Source organism: Salvelinus sp. IW2-2015, linkage group LG32 (genome assembly GCF_002910315.2).
Source record: "Salvelinus sp. IW2-2015 linkage group LG32, ASM291031v2, whole genome shotgun sequence".
Taxonomy (NCBI): domain Eukaryota; kingdom Metazoa; phylum Chordata; class Actinopteri; order Salmoniformes; family Salmonidae; genus Salvelinus; species Salvelinus sp. IW2-2015.
In genome coordinates this window covers 12,141,168-12,153,768 of record NC_036871.1, presented here as the reverse complement: position 1 = coordinate 12,153,768, position 12,601 = coordinate 12,141,168, and the positions used below count along the sequence as shown (strand labels likewise).

Below are 12,601 nucleotides of genomic sequence, written 5' to 3'. Positions count from 1 at the left end.
CTGGATTCAATCTCGTTTTTTTGCAATGACTTAGGCCTACGGTATGGTCTTGTATGGTTATGCTTGGTATGATGGGCATATTCTATGCTTTGATCCTCCCAAAGGATCGTTTATGCTTGGCCTTAATATCGGAAATACTGTATTTTATGTATTCATCTATGACTTAGTTGAGCAGAATAAAGAAGTCCGTTCAAAGTAACTCACTTTTGGTGTGTGTTCTATTCATGTTAAATGCTGTTAGTTAATAGTATTAAAACAATTAGACAGAGAAATCAACCAACACTTCCATGGGGAAATACTGCTTTTAATGACTGACTTGGTGTTAAAACTTTATCCCTTTTGATTTCAAACATCGTGAAAATATAGCAGAAAATACAATGACATTGGGCCAATGGTGATAAACAAGCCCAAGCCATAAAATGGGGTGCATTACTCCAACCGCAGGATCACATACTGTGACGCCAACACAACCTTTCACAAAGATTGCAATGTCATATACTTATCAATAATATACCAATACAATGGTTAAAACGAAAAGAAAAAAGCATTTCGTAGTGATACACACATATTGAGCTAGTAATGGCTGCTTGAAATCTGTAGCTTTGCCCATGTTAATGGACACTGCCTGTGGTAAACTGAAGCTGACTGGAGGCTGTTTAAAAAGACTGCATTTACAGTAGGCTAATGGGTCCAGAAATGTGCACTGACTCACTGACACCCTATAAAAAACCCTTACTCCACCTCAACACCTGCCGCCTCCTCCTCATCAGGACAAGCCACAAACTCCTTCTCTGGGAGGAGGCCGTATTCATTGAGGAACGCTTCGATATCGGCGGCGAAGAACTCCTCGCTGAGGTGCTGTGTCATGGACAGGAAGTTTCCTAGCAGCTCGCCTGCTTTGTAAACCAGCATGGCGGGCAGCACGTCGTCTGAGAAGCGCTCGCCGGCACCCGTTGCGGCCGCCTCGATGCGGCAGAACTTGATGCTGGGGTACTCGGTGGCCAGGCAGTCTAGGCAGGAGTTGAGCGCCTCGCAACCTTTGACTCCGTCCTTGTAGATGTGGACGACTACCAGGGTGAGCCGGTGCTCCTTCTCAATGACCTCCAGGAAGGCCTCGCCATTGTCCAGCTCCACCACGCTGTCGAACGTCGGCCCAAAGCTGAATCGCTCGTGCATCTCCTTCATGCACTGCTTGCGGTACTTGCGCAGGCCCTTCTCATCCTCCTCTGCGATCATCTCGTACTCCTGGACACTCATCTGTCAAGAAAAAGTGATAGGAGCTGAGTCAGGGCTCATTTGTATTATGTATGGGGGCTGAAACATAGAAGTAGAATTTACTTGAATGGAAAAGTCCCTTCTAGTCATTTTATTTCTATGGGTTAAAATAGGTCACGTAAACACATCTCGATTCTCAAGAGTTTTGCTAGACATATGCCTCCCTCTGTGGTCAAGTCTCTTAGTGTCTGACCGTGTGGTTGTGTTTGAATGCTGACTGACCTTGCGGTTAAGTCTGTCGTGGATGTCGTCGCTCTGGGGGTTGGATATCTGTCTGAGGAGTGCCTTCTTGCTGGGAGGGGTGTCCTGGTCCTCACACTTGAACTTCCTCCAGTCATTGATTACACCCTTGGGGCCTTGTAGAGGAATTGAGACATGTATAACAGACTAGAGAGGCTGATGTAATTTAACTACATCTCTAGAATGTGCTGATAACAGCAGCCATACTGGTAAGGAAACATTACAAATGTCAAACTCCATTCTAGTGTTCTATTTGTAATTCTATGGATTGAGAGGGGTCGATCAACATGTGAAAACAAGAATAGAGGTTAACAGAGAAAAGTCTGTGCATCAGAAAGAGAGTTTATACAGACTTCGCTCTCATTTCAATTGAAGTTTGGATGATAAACAGTGGACCTAATAAAGAGTTCACTAAAAGGGTGAACAGTTGATGACGTGTCACCTGTTTGGATTGCTGGCACCTCATCTTCAGCTGGTGTTGGGCTTGACATACTGAACTTTCTGAATGAAGAGACAAAATCCTAAAGATTAGCAATGAAAACCGTTTTCTTATCACCATTTTGTCAAAGAGACAGGCTTGTAACAAAACTGTAGCATTGCATTGGTTCATCGGTGTCCGGGCTGTGTACTGTATACTGCAGTATGTTGTGATTGTCAGAGACATTCAGAGGGAGCCAGGTTGATGCAGTATTATCAGATTATGATTAGGTCTAATACTTAGGGTTTTCTAAGACTGTGTTAATTCATGGGCCTACATGTGTAAGACAGCTGGGACATAAAGATGACAATGTGCCACATGTATGATACAGACCCACATAACCACTAAGCCAAAGCCTAGGGATTGTATGAGGAGCCAATACAACTCTTCAGGTGTAGCATCGGAAGAGGCCATAAACAAGCTTCTTTACAAGCCTATGCTTCTGAGTGTGTGTCTTGTGTTCCTAGGCCAACTCAAAACAATGTGTCAAACCGAAGTCTTACTAATCCTGATAACCCTTGTGATATAGGACACCCTGCCCCAAAATCTCTCTTTCTCCCTCTTCAACATTACAGCAACTACATTACAACATCTCTTTTTTACAACAAACCTTCCTCATTGACTTTCTGTGTGCGTTGTCACTAAATTTGAAAAGCTACTTTGGCCTTTAGGGCCACCGTAATACAGAATGAACTCCATCATTTCTAAAAAGCTAAAATTAAACTTAATCTTTGATGATAATACAATAACTGCCAACACTACTTGTTAGATTCTTACAAAACATGTACAGTATGTCAATGTACACTGAACAAAAATATCAACGCAACATGTAAAGTGTTGGTCCCATGGTTCATGAGCTGAAATAAAAGATCCCAAAGAGTCTCCATACGCACAACAAGCTTATTTTGCTCAAATTTTGTGAACAAATGTGTTTACATCCCTGTTAATGGACATTTCTCATTTGCCAAGATAATCCATCCACCTGAAAGGTGTGGCATATCAAGAAGCTGATTAAACAGCATGATCATGTGCACCTTGTGCTGGGAGCAATATAAGGCCACTAAAATGTGTAGTTTTGTCACACAACACAATGCCACAGATGTCTCAAGAGTTGAAGGCGTGTGCAATTGGCATGCTGACTGCAGGAATGTCCACAAAAGCGGTTGCCAGAGAATTTAATATTCATTTCTCTACCATAAGCCGCCTCCAACATCGTTTTAGAGAATTTCTTTACCTGTGGGATCGTCTGAGACTTGCCACTCGGACAGCTGATGAAACTATGGGTTTGCACAACCGAAGAATTTCTCGACAAACTGTCATAAACCGTCTCAGGGATGCTCATCTGTGTGCTCGTCGTCCTCACCAGGGTCTTGAACTGACTGCAGTTCTGCGTTGTAACCAACTTCAGTGGGCAAATGCTCATCTTCGATGGTTGCTTGCACGCTGGAGAAGTGTGCTCTTCATGGATGAATCCCGGGTTTCAACTGTACCGGGCAGATGGCAGACAGTTTGTATGACGTCGTGTCGGTGACTGGTTTGCTGATGTCAACGTTGTGAACAGAGTGGCCCATGGTGGCAGTGGGGTTATGGTATGGGCAGTCATAAACTATGGACAACAAACACAATTGCATTTTATCGATGGCAATTTGAATGCACAGCAATACCGTGACGAGATCCTGAGGCCTATTGTCGTGCCATTCATCCACTGCCATCACCATGTTTCAGCATGATCATGCACAGACCCATGTCACAAGGATCTATCTGTACACAAGTTCTGGAAGCTGAAAATGTCCCAGTTCTTCTGTGGCCTACATACACACCAGTCATCTCACCCATTGAGCATGTTTGGGATGCTCTGGATTGACACGTACGACAGCGTGTTCGATCCAGCAACTTCGCACAGCCATTGAAAAGGAGACAACATTTCACAGGCCACAATCAACAGCCTTATCAACTCCATACGAAGGAGATGCGTTGCGCTGCATGAGGAAAATGGTGGTCACACCACATACTGACTGGTTTTCTGATCCACACCCTTACCATTTATTAAAGGTATCTGTGACCAACAGATGCATATCTGTATTGTTGCGTTTATATATTTGTTCAGGTTATTTTGGTTTGTCTTGTACGTCGTCATTGTGTCCAAGGTAAACTCCCAGTACTGTAGGCTCATTTGTCCCCCAAGTTGGTGTTGTCCTACAGTAAGTTACAGAATAGTCTTCAGGTATACAGTACATGCACAAGCAAAGCATTACAGTGGTTCCCATGATGTTGGCATGAATTATGATTATGGGCGCCTGATGTTGTCTTGTATTGTTCTGGCGACATGACCTTGAAATGTTGAAATCCTTATCACTCTACAGAAACAGAATAGAGTAGGCCAAATGTTTTCCACGTGTATCTTCTAACATTATGGATGATCACTTCAGATTTCATCAAATCTTTCATTCATAATTTATCTTCTCCAATCCTAGTGGAGAATTAGACCACATCTTTCACTGCTCTGTCAAGTAGATTCAATATGAATTAATAATCAAACGATAGCAGCAGCAATGCTTACCTGTGTGGGTAGCTGCACTTCCTTCTTGCAGGTTAGTCTCCTTATAGTCCTGACCAGGTTTGTTGTTGCTGATGCGTAGGAATGGGTTTCGTCTGAAGACAGCTGGGGAAGGCTGTGTGGAATTAGACGTGAATTAATTATCGATATCATCATAGTGACATCTCTCCCAAGTCTTATGGTGACGTATATAATAGGATTAGGAATTAGACCTGCTCAGAGAAGAGTATATGTGTGTGGGAGAGCGACATGGAGAGAGCAACAGAGGGCTTGTTGAGAGGTGTAGACGATTTTCTGTCCGTATGTGATGTGCACTTTTTCTCAGTGTATGTGATATGCAAGACATGCATTGTCATTCAAATCATTTTTTAGCAGTATGGGCCACATCCATTCATAATCTTCAATCTGCGGAAATTACATCACGGAGGCCTATTGTACACCGTGCAAGAACGGGACTACCTCAGATTGGCTGCGTGCCTATATCCATAGGTGTAAAAGGCTTATAGGGTCTTACAGTGTGTATTGTGCGTCACTGGGTTGTGCGCTAGGTGTAAGGACCGTGTTTCATTACTCTGGGATTAGAGCTCAGGTGATTAAGATAAATCAAATCTGAAACCAATCATTTCAAATGACCAGAGCAGTAGTCAACACTAGGTGGAGATAAAACTCTGTAGATATGGTCAGCTAGGGGCAGGCTCGTCCATCAGTCACTCTTGCAATATCTAGAACGGAAAACAGGAAATTGTCTGGACTTTATTGCACCCGGTCTACATAAGCAAGTAGGAATCCAATAACATTCCATGCATTTTGTGAAATGGCTGATACCACAGGCACGGCGTGTATATTACAAGTTGCCATTTCAAGGCATGCTTTTAGTACAAATGCAAGGCAAACAAATATTTATTTAATCACCTACAACCCAGTCAGTCAGTACCTGGCACGGTGACATACAGGATTACTGCCTCTTGAGTTGCGAAAGATAAGAAAGTCTAGGGACGCAGGATATAGAATTGAAACCACTGTGATGTTTTAATGGAATTTCCCAATTTTATACTTCGTCACCCCGTCTGCCGTTAAAAAGTGAAGGTGACAGTATATGTATGTGTTACTCAGCAGTGAAAAGACACTGACTTAGATTGCAAAATGAGGGGGATGTGGGAAATGACGCTGCACCCCCCTCTCTCTGACCTCATAGCTGGGACCAGAAATCTAAACAGCCCTCACAGGTCAGGAATGTTCCACTTTTCATCACAGGGGCCCCAGGAGTGACCAAAAAGACAAGTTGATTTATTGCATGAGCAGAGAATCCAAACCTCCCCCATCCTCTCCCATTAACCCCTCCACTAGGTGGCAAAAGAGTCAAGATAATATAAAAAAAACTGCGATTGCAGGTAGAGCTGGGATAAGTTTGAACCCTGAATGCTTTATAATAGTGGTAATGAATTCTGACACACAAAATCAGCCTTGGGTGAAAAGCTGAACAAAGGCACTTGTACAGCATTGCTCGGTGGGGAATGCAGAAGTTATGTCGATATCTTGTTAAGGCTTGTGATATATTTCCTTCATGTTGCTATGAGACACCTGCAGAATATGACAATAATGACTACAGAGTCAAGACCCAACTTGCCAGGGCCATGAAAGGGAAACCTTGCCACCAGTGACATAAGTCAGTCATAGAAGCCAAGGACATGTTCTCATGCATAGTTTAGAGTGTGTTACAAAAGCATAATATCGTCAACACAGCCCCCGACTGGATACGTCACAATAGTTTATTTTCATCTTATAAACATGCTCAACCAAATAATCCTCCCTGGTTGTGTCACTGCATCACTGTTAATGTAAAGTAAGCAAACATTCTGCAAACATCTGAGAAGCACGCAGAGTCAGACCACATCCAGAAAGGGTTCTTACAAGGTCAAGATGGCCTGGTCCCAAAACTGTTTGTGCTCTCTTGTCAACTCCTATGTTTATTGTCAGTTTACCATATGGGTTGGCAAGACAGTACGGACAGATCTGGGACCAGGCTACAATGATTGGGCCTGTTAGAACTCTCTTGCTGGCCATTGTTTTCATGTTGGGAAATTTGGGCAAACACTACCATGATTTTTACTCTGGAAACTCACTAAAGCATAGTTTGATTCACTCACACTCACCATGGCAACCTCGGTTTTCTAACCACACCCCCCACCCCCAATTTGAACAGTTTCCCAGAAGAGCTGACATGGACATTTTCACTTCTGCAATTTTGTGTTCAACTCCAAGCATAACACATACTGAATCCAGAAAGTTGAGCAAAGAAAGACAGTCCAAACGTTTGATTTTTATAAAACATCCCCATTTAAATTCAGACTTATTGAGTCTGTGAATCACCAAGAACTACAAGATGAATCACAACTGTCTGTATGGAATAGCATAACCCACTGTAACAAGGTGAAAGAGGTTACGAATGGTTATGAATGGTTATGAATGGTTATGAATGGTTCAAATGAGACCACAGTGGCGTAAGTAGCACAACTGGCATTGGACCGGTGCATGGTGTCTATGAGTCAATGTGACCCATAACCCATAAATCTGTCACTAGCAGTTATTTCACACTGCCTTGGGACCTGCTCTCTCAGACGTCTACAAACGTCTACATACACACGGCAGATTGACAGATGGTTTTCATACAGGATCATTGCTTACCGGCATGTTGCTGTAATAACATCGGAAACAGATGTGGAAAAGAGGCGGGTGGAAAGTTACTATGGGGAAGCCTTCCAAAACATTGTCATCGGAAGCTAAGCACAACTGTTTGGGTTTTTCTTTCTAGCTTTCTAATAACACTGTAGTAATATTTAATATAACAGATTTGACATATTACATCATTTTGCTAATAAATGTTCAATGAGTAAATGACCTACTTCATAATCAGATTTTAGTGGGAAGACATTGTGATTTTCTCCATAAAAAATTGCTCATTGTCCTTATACAACCTTTACTGTCATGTTAGTTACACTACGGCAGCAGGGTATTTTGGGGGGTTCTCACTCTGTCCTCTGCTCTTCCTGCAAGAAGTGACATTTATAAGATGTAAAGAAGCCCTACTTCTTTAAAGAGTATCATAAACAACTCACGGCGCCTCCGATGCCCCCCCTCCCCCAAAAATACACTTATCTTTCTCTTTTCCCACAAGTATTGCCTTTGCTGATGAATACTTGAGGGAAAATGTACTTGATACGATTGTGACGTGTGGTTGTCTCACCTAGCTATCTGAAGATGAACGCACTAATTCTGCGTCGCTCTGGATAAGAGAGTGTGCTAAATTACAAAAATTCAAACGACCAAAAAATATATAATAATGTAAAGACACAAAATGTATACTGACATGTCTTACATGTTGTTTTCTCTTGTTGCTTGTTGTTGTCACTTTGACCCATTGTTTATGCCTGCAACGCGATCTCATCAGGGTCACACACTCAGAGAACACATGCAGTTGTCTTGTTAAAAAAAACGGACTGCTCTGTCTTTGATGATAGCAACCAGTTCTTATCATTGTATCAGACTTTTCTAGGTCTCTATTCTGTTTGAACAAATTGTGTGCCGGGGTCAGTTTCAGTCTGTCTGAATGAGGACACCAGCTTGTCTTGAAAATATACAATTTGTTGATGCGCATATCTCAGATCGTAACTCATTTGAATTATATGTCCCTTCCTGGTTGATTTCCAGGATACACACATTAACCTCAAGTATTTCTTTGTTGATGTTTTGTATTGATCAGAATAGCCTAGTTACCTTACACTGTCACCATCCTGACACCTTCTCCATACAGGTGTCTACAACAGGTGTCACTGGTGTGTGTAATTGTCATGTAGCAACTGGGAATTATTCAGGCTTCTACAAACTTCGGCATGAGGAACTTGGAAATGCCTCAGCGGTGAGTGTAGCTAATACGTGTGTGATATGTTTGTCTACACAGCCAGGCACAGTTCTCACAGTTCAGTGTATGAACTGCTGGTGAACTGCTGAGGATCTGATGATAGGGCCTGGGTGATTGACAGAGCGCTGCAAGGCAGTCACCCATCTCAGTGGGAATCTCTCGTTCTACCTGTCTCTCTTTCACACACTCCTTTTTTATTCTCCCTCACTGACCTTTTTTTTTTTACAATTTACCTCTCTTTCTCCCACTCACTCGCTCTCCCTTTCTCTACTTCTTTCAAACCCAGATGGGACCTTTCTATGACAAGACAAACCACAGCTGTTGTTTTTGCCTCGTTGCGTAACTGTTTGGTTTCTGTGTTACCCCGTTACTCATTCAATGAACGTGAATGTTTCCTTTTCTCATTTGTAATTCCTGGTGTCACAAGTCATCAAAAGGTCTGATGTTATTTTAAATATTTTATATGATTTGATTTGATAGTTTATCAACAATACAAAACATACACATGCAAAGGATGGTCTGATGTTGTTATGATATTACTGTGGCACCTTGTATTGTCTTACTTTTTATGTTATTCCTATAGTAGGTGTGTGACCTTTGATGATTTTTTTTTTTACATCTGCTAACTTGTGGGAATCTCCAGCTCTTTGTGTGTCAGATGTGTGGGTTTTTGACAGGAGTCCCGTGGCCTACGTAAATGGTGTGTGATATATTCCTATGGCATCTGCATAGTGTTTTCCTAGGGTCTGGATGCAAACAGGCCTGCTGGCTTATATGGTAGTGGAAGGAAGTAGAGGGAGGTGCTTATAGTAGATAAGGGAGGATGTGCTTGCTCACTGTGTAATCAAATTCTATAATGATAGAATGATTTAATGTTTAATGTTAAATCCCTATCATTAGTCACTCCTCTAATGTCTGTCCGTGTTAATGAGACGCTAAGTAGTTGATTGGTCAGGGAGTGAATGTGTCATCATGGAAAGATTCAGTATAGGGGTGACTGAAAGTGTGTCATATGCAGAGGAGGTCCCACGCAGCCCCATTGTCAAGTACAGGTAACATAAACTGACCTTTGTGAGTCTTCTAGCGTAAATAATAACATGCACTAGCTTTAACGAGACCAGGACCGAGAAGACACGGCTGATAGTCTCTTTTACTGGGAGGTATTTCGACAAGCCAGAACTGAGATGATAAAACAGGTCGTAGAAGAATACAGCCCTTTACGCACAGGAGCACACTCATCACAAATCATAGAAGAACATAGACCCAAACCCCAGACGAGGCACTGCAATGACACAGGATAATGACCCTCCACATCCTCCAATGGAAAATGCAAGTAACCTAATAGCACACGGATAAGAAGTGAAGATGTGTATAGAGGAAATCAACACAAAACCAGACCTAATCTGTGCCCAGGAAATACATGGCTATCACTGTCACGATCGTCTTTCGGTGAAAGAGAGGACCAAGGCGCAGCGTGATATAGATACATCTTCTTTATTTGAAGATGAAAAGAACACGAACACTATACAAACTAAACAAAAGTGACGCTACAAACAAAAGTGCAGACAAACGCTACTAACGTCAAACATAGACAATTACCCACAACCTACCTAATGCCTATGGCTGCCTAAATATGGCTCTCAATCAGAGACAACGATAGACAGCTGTCTCTAATTGAGAACCAATTCAGGCAACCATAGACTTACATAAACACCTACACTGAACACAACCCCATGAACTCTACAAAACCCCCTAGACAATACACACACCCTAGACTAGACAAAAAACACACAAACATCCCCCATGTCACACCCTGACCTAACTAAAATAATAAAGAAAACAAAGATAACTAAGGCCAGGGCGTGACAATCACCAAGATTAAACGTTAACATAATGGAATATGAGGGGATAAGGAAGGATAGAGAGAGTGGACAAGGGGGAGGGTGTGCAACTTTTATCAGGAATGGCCTGTCACACAGACATCTACATTTTCAATTAAGAAACGAATGTGAGTATGGAAGTCTGATTGAAATAGAGGCACTAACAGTAGTAAATATCTACAACCCATGTCTGTCACGGCCGTCGTCGGAAGGAGACCAAGGTGCAGTGTGGTGAGTTTTACATTTTCTTTTATTATTGTAAATGTCGCCAACAAAACAAGAAACGAAGAAACAACCGTAAAGCTTTAACAGGGCTATAGTGCCACTAACAAAGTTAACTACCCACAAACACCAAAGGAAAAAAGGCTGCCTAAGTATGATTCCCAATCAGAGACAACGATAGACAGCTGTCCCTGATTGAGAACCATACCCAGCAAAACATAGAAATACAAAACATAGAAATAAAGAAACTAGAATGCCCACCCTAGTCACAACCTGGCCTAACCAAAATAGAGAATAAAAGCCTCTCTATGGCCAGGGCGTGACAGTACCCCCCCCCCAAAGGTGCGGACTCCGGCTGAAAAACCTGACTCTATAGGGGAGGGTCCGGGTGGGCATCTAGTCACGGCGGCGACTCCGGTGCGGGATGTAGACCCTGCTCCACCTCTGGCTCCCCCACTTTGGTGGCGCTCTGGTGCAGGGACCCTCGTCGCCGACCCCGGACTGGGGCCCCTCGCTGCAGGCCCGGACTGGGAACCCTCGCTGCAGGCTCCGGACTGGAGACCGTCGCTGCAGGCTTCGTGCCATGAATCATCACTGGAGGCTTCGTGCCATGGATCACCACTGGAGCTTCGTGCCATGGATCATCACTGGAGGCTTCGTGCCATGGATCATCACTGGAGGCTTCGTGCCATGGATCATCACTGGAGGCTTCGTGCCATGGATCACCACTGGAGTGAGAAGACGTTCTAGGCAGCCTGGTGCGTGGAGCTGCCACAGGGCTTACCAGGCTGGGGAGACATACAGGAGCCTGGTTCTGGAAGCAGGCACAGGACTCACCAGGCTGGGGAGACATACAGGAGGCCTGGTTCTGGGAGTAGGCACCGGATACACTGGGGCGTGGAGGCACACTGGAGGTCTCGAGCTTAGAGCCTGCCAAACCCGTCCTGGCTGGATGGTTACCTTCGCCCGGCAAAGGCGGGGCGCTGGCACAGGACGCACTGGGCTGTGCAGACGCACCGGAGACACAGTGCGCCAGTGCCGGCTCAGGATATCCTGGGCCGTAGAGACAAAGATATAAGATAACTACCCACAAACACCAAAGGAAAAAGGCTGGTTAAGTATGATTCCCAATCAGAGACAACAATAGACAGCTGTCCCTGATTGAGAACCATACCCGGCCCAAAACATAGAAATACAAAACATAGAAATAAAGAAACTAGAATGCCCACCCTAGTCACACCCTGGCCTAACCAAAATAGAGAATAAAAGCCTCTCTATGGCCAGGGCGTGACAATGTCTCCCATTCTCACAGACGGAGCTAGAAAAGGTGACGGGAAGCAGTAGCGTAAAAATGTGTGGTGGGGTGGGGACAATGCAAATAGTCTGGGTAGCCATTTGATTAACTGTTCAAGAAGCAGAGAGAACCGTTTATGACTAGGGTGGCTGGAGTCCTTGGCAATTTTTGGGGTCTTCCTCTGACACCGCCTGGTATAGAGGTCCAGGATGGCAGGAAGCTTGGCCCTAGTGATGTACTGGGCCGTACACATACACACTACCCTCTGTAGTGCCTTACGGTCGGAGGCTGAGCAGTTGCCATAACAGGCGGTGATGCAACCAGTCAGGATGCTCTCGATGGTGCAGCTGTAGAACTTTGAGGATCTGAGGACCCGTGCTAAATCTTTTCAGTCTCCTGAGGGCGAATAGGCATTGTCGTGCCCTCTTCACGACTGTCTTGGTGTGTTTGGACCATAATATTTGTTGGTGATATGGACACACCACCAAGGAATTTGAAGCTCTCAACCTTCTCCACTACAGCCCTGTCGATAAGAATGGGGGCATGCTCGGTCCTCCTTTTACTGTAGTCCACAACATCTCCTTTGTCTTGATCACGTTGAGGGAGAGGTTGTTATCCTGGCACCACACTGCCAGGTCTCTGACCTCCTCCCTATGGGCTGTCTCATCGTGGTCAATGATCAGACCTACCACTGTTGTTTCGTCGGCAAACTTAATGATGGTGTTGGAGTCGTGCT

At 44.0% G+C, this 12,601-nt stretch overlaps 1 protein-coding gene across 1 annotated transcript; it reads right to left on the bottom strand.

The window, feature by feature from the left end:
• Positions 1-283: 283 nt before the first annotated feature.
• pdca (phosducin a) lies at positions 284-4,647 on the bottom strand. The gene is made up of 4 exons (XM_023977242.2): positions 4,554-4,647; positions 1,958-2,016; positions 1,498-1,631; positions 284-1,257 (listed from the first exon to the last, which is right to left on the bottom strand). Exons 2-4 carry the CDS (start codon positions 2,004-2,006, stop codon positions 733-735), a joined length of 708 nt encoding a protein of 235 aa, XP_023833010.1. The 5' UTR covers positions 2,007-2,016; positions 4,554-4,647; the 3' UTR covers positions 284-732.
• Positions 4,648-12,601: the final 7,954 nt, after the last annotated feature.

What these genes read in the sequence shown, in the direction of transcription:
- pdca (XM_023977242.2), bottom strand. Translation starts at nt 2,006, where the DNA reads ATGTCAAGCCCAACACCAGCTGAAGATGAGGTGCCAGCAATCCAAACA. An exon ending in GGTGCCAGCAATCCAAACAG is followed by an intron (nt 1,632 to 1,957) that starts GTGACACGTCAT and finishes TTCCTCTACAAG; the next exon opens with GCCCCAAGGGTGTAATCAAT. An exon ending in ACGACAGACTTAACCGCAAG is followed by an intron (nt 1,258 to 1,497) that starts GTCAGTCAGCAT and finishes TTTTCTTGACAG; the next exon opens with ATGAGTGTCCAGGAGTACGA.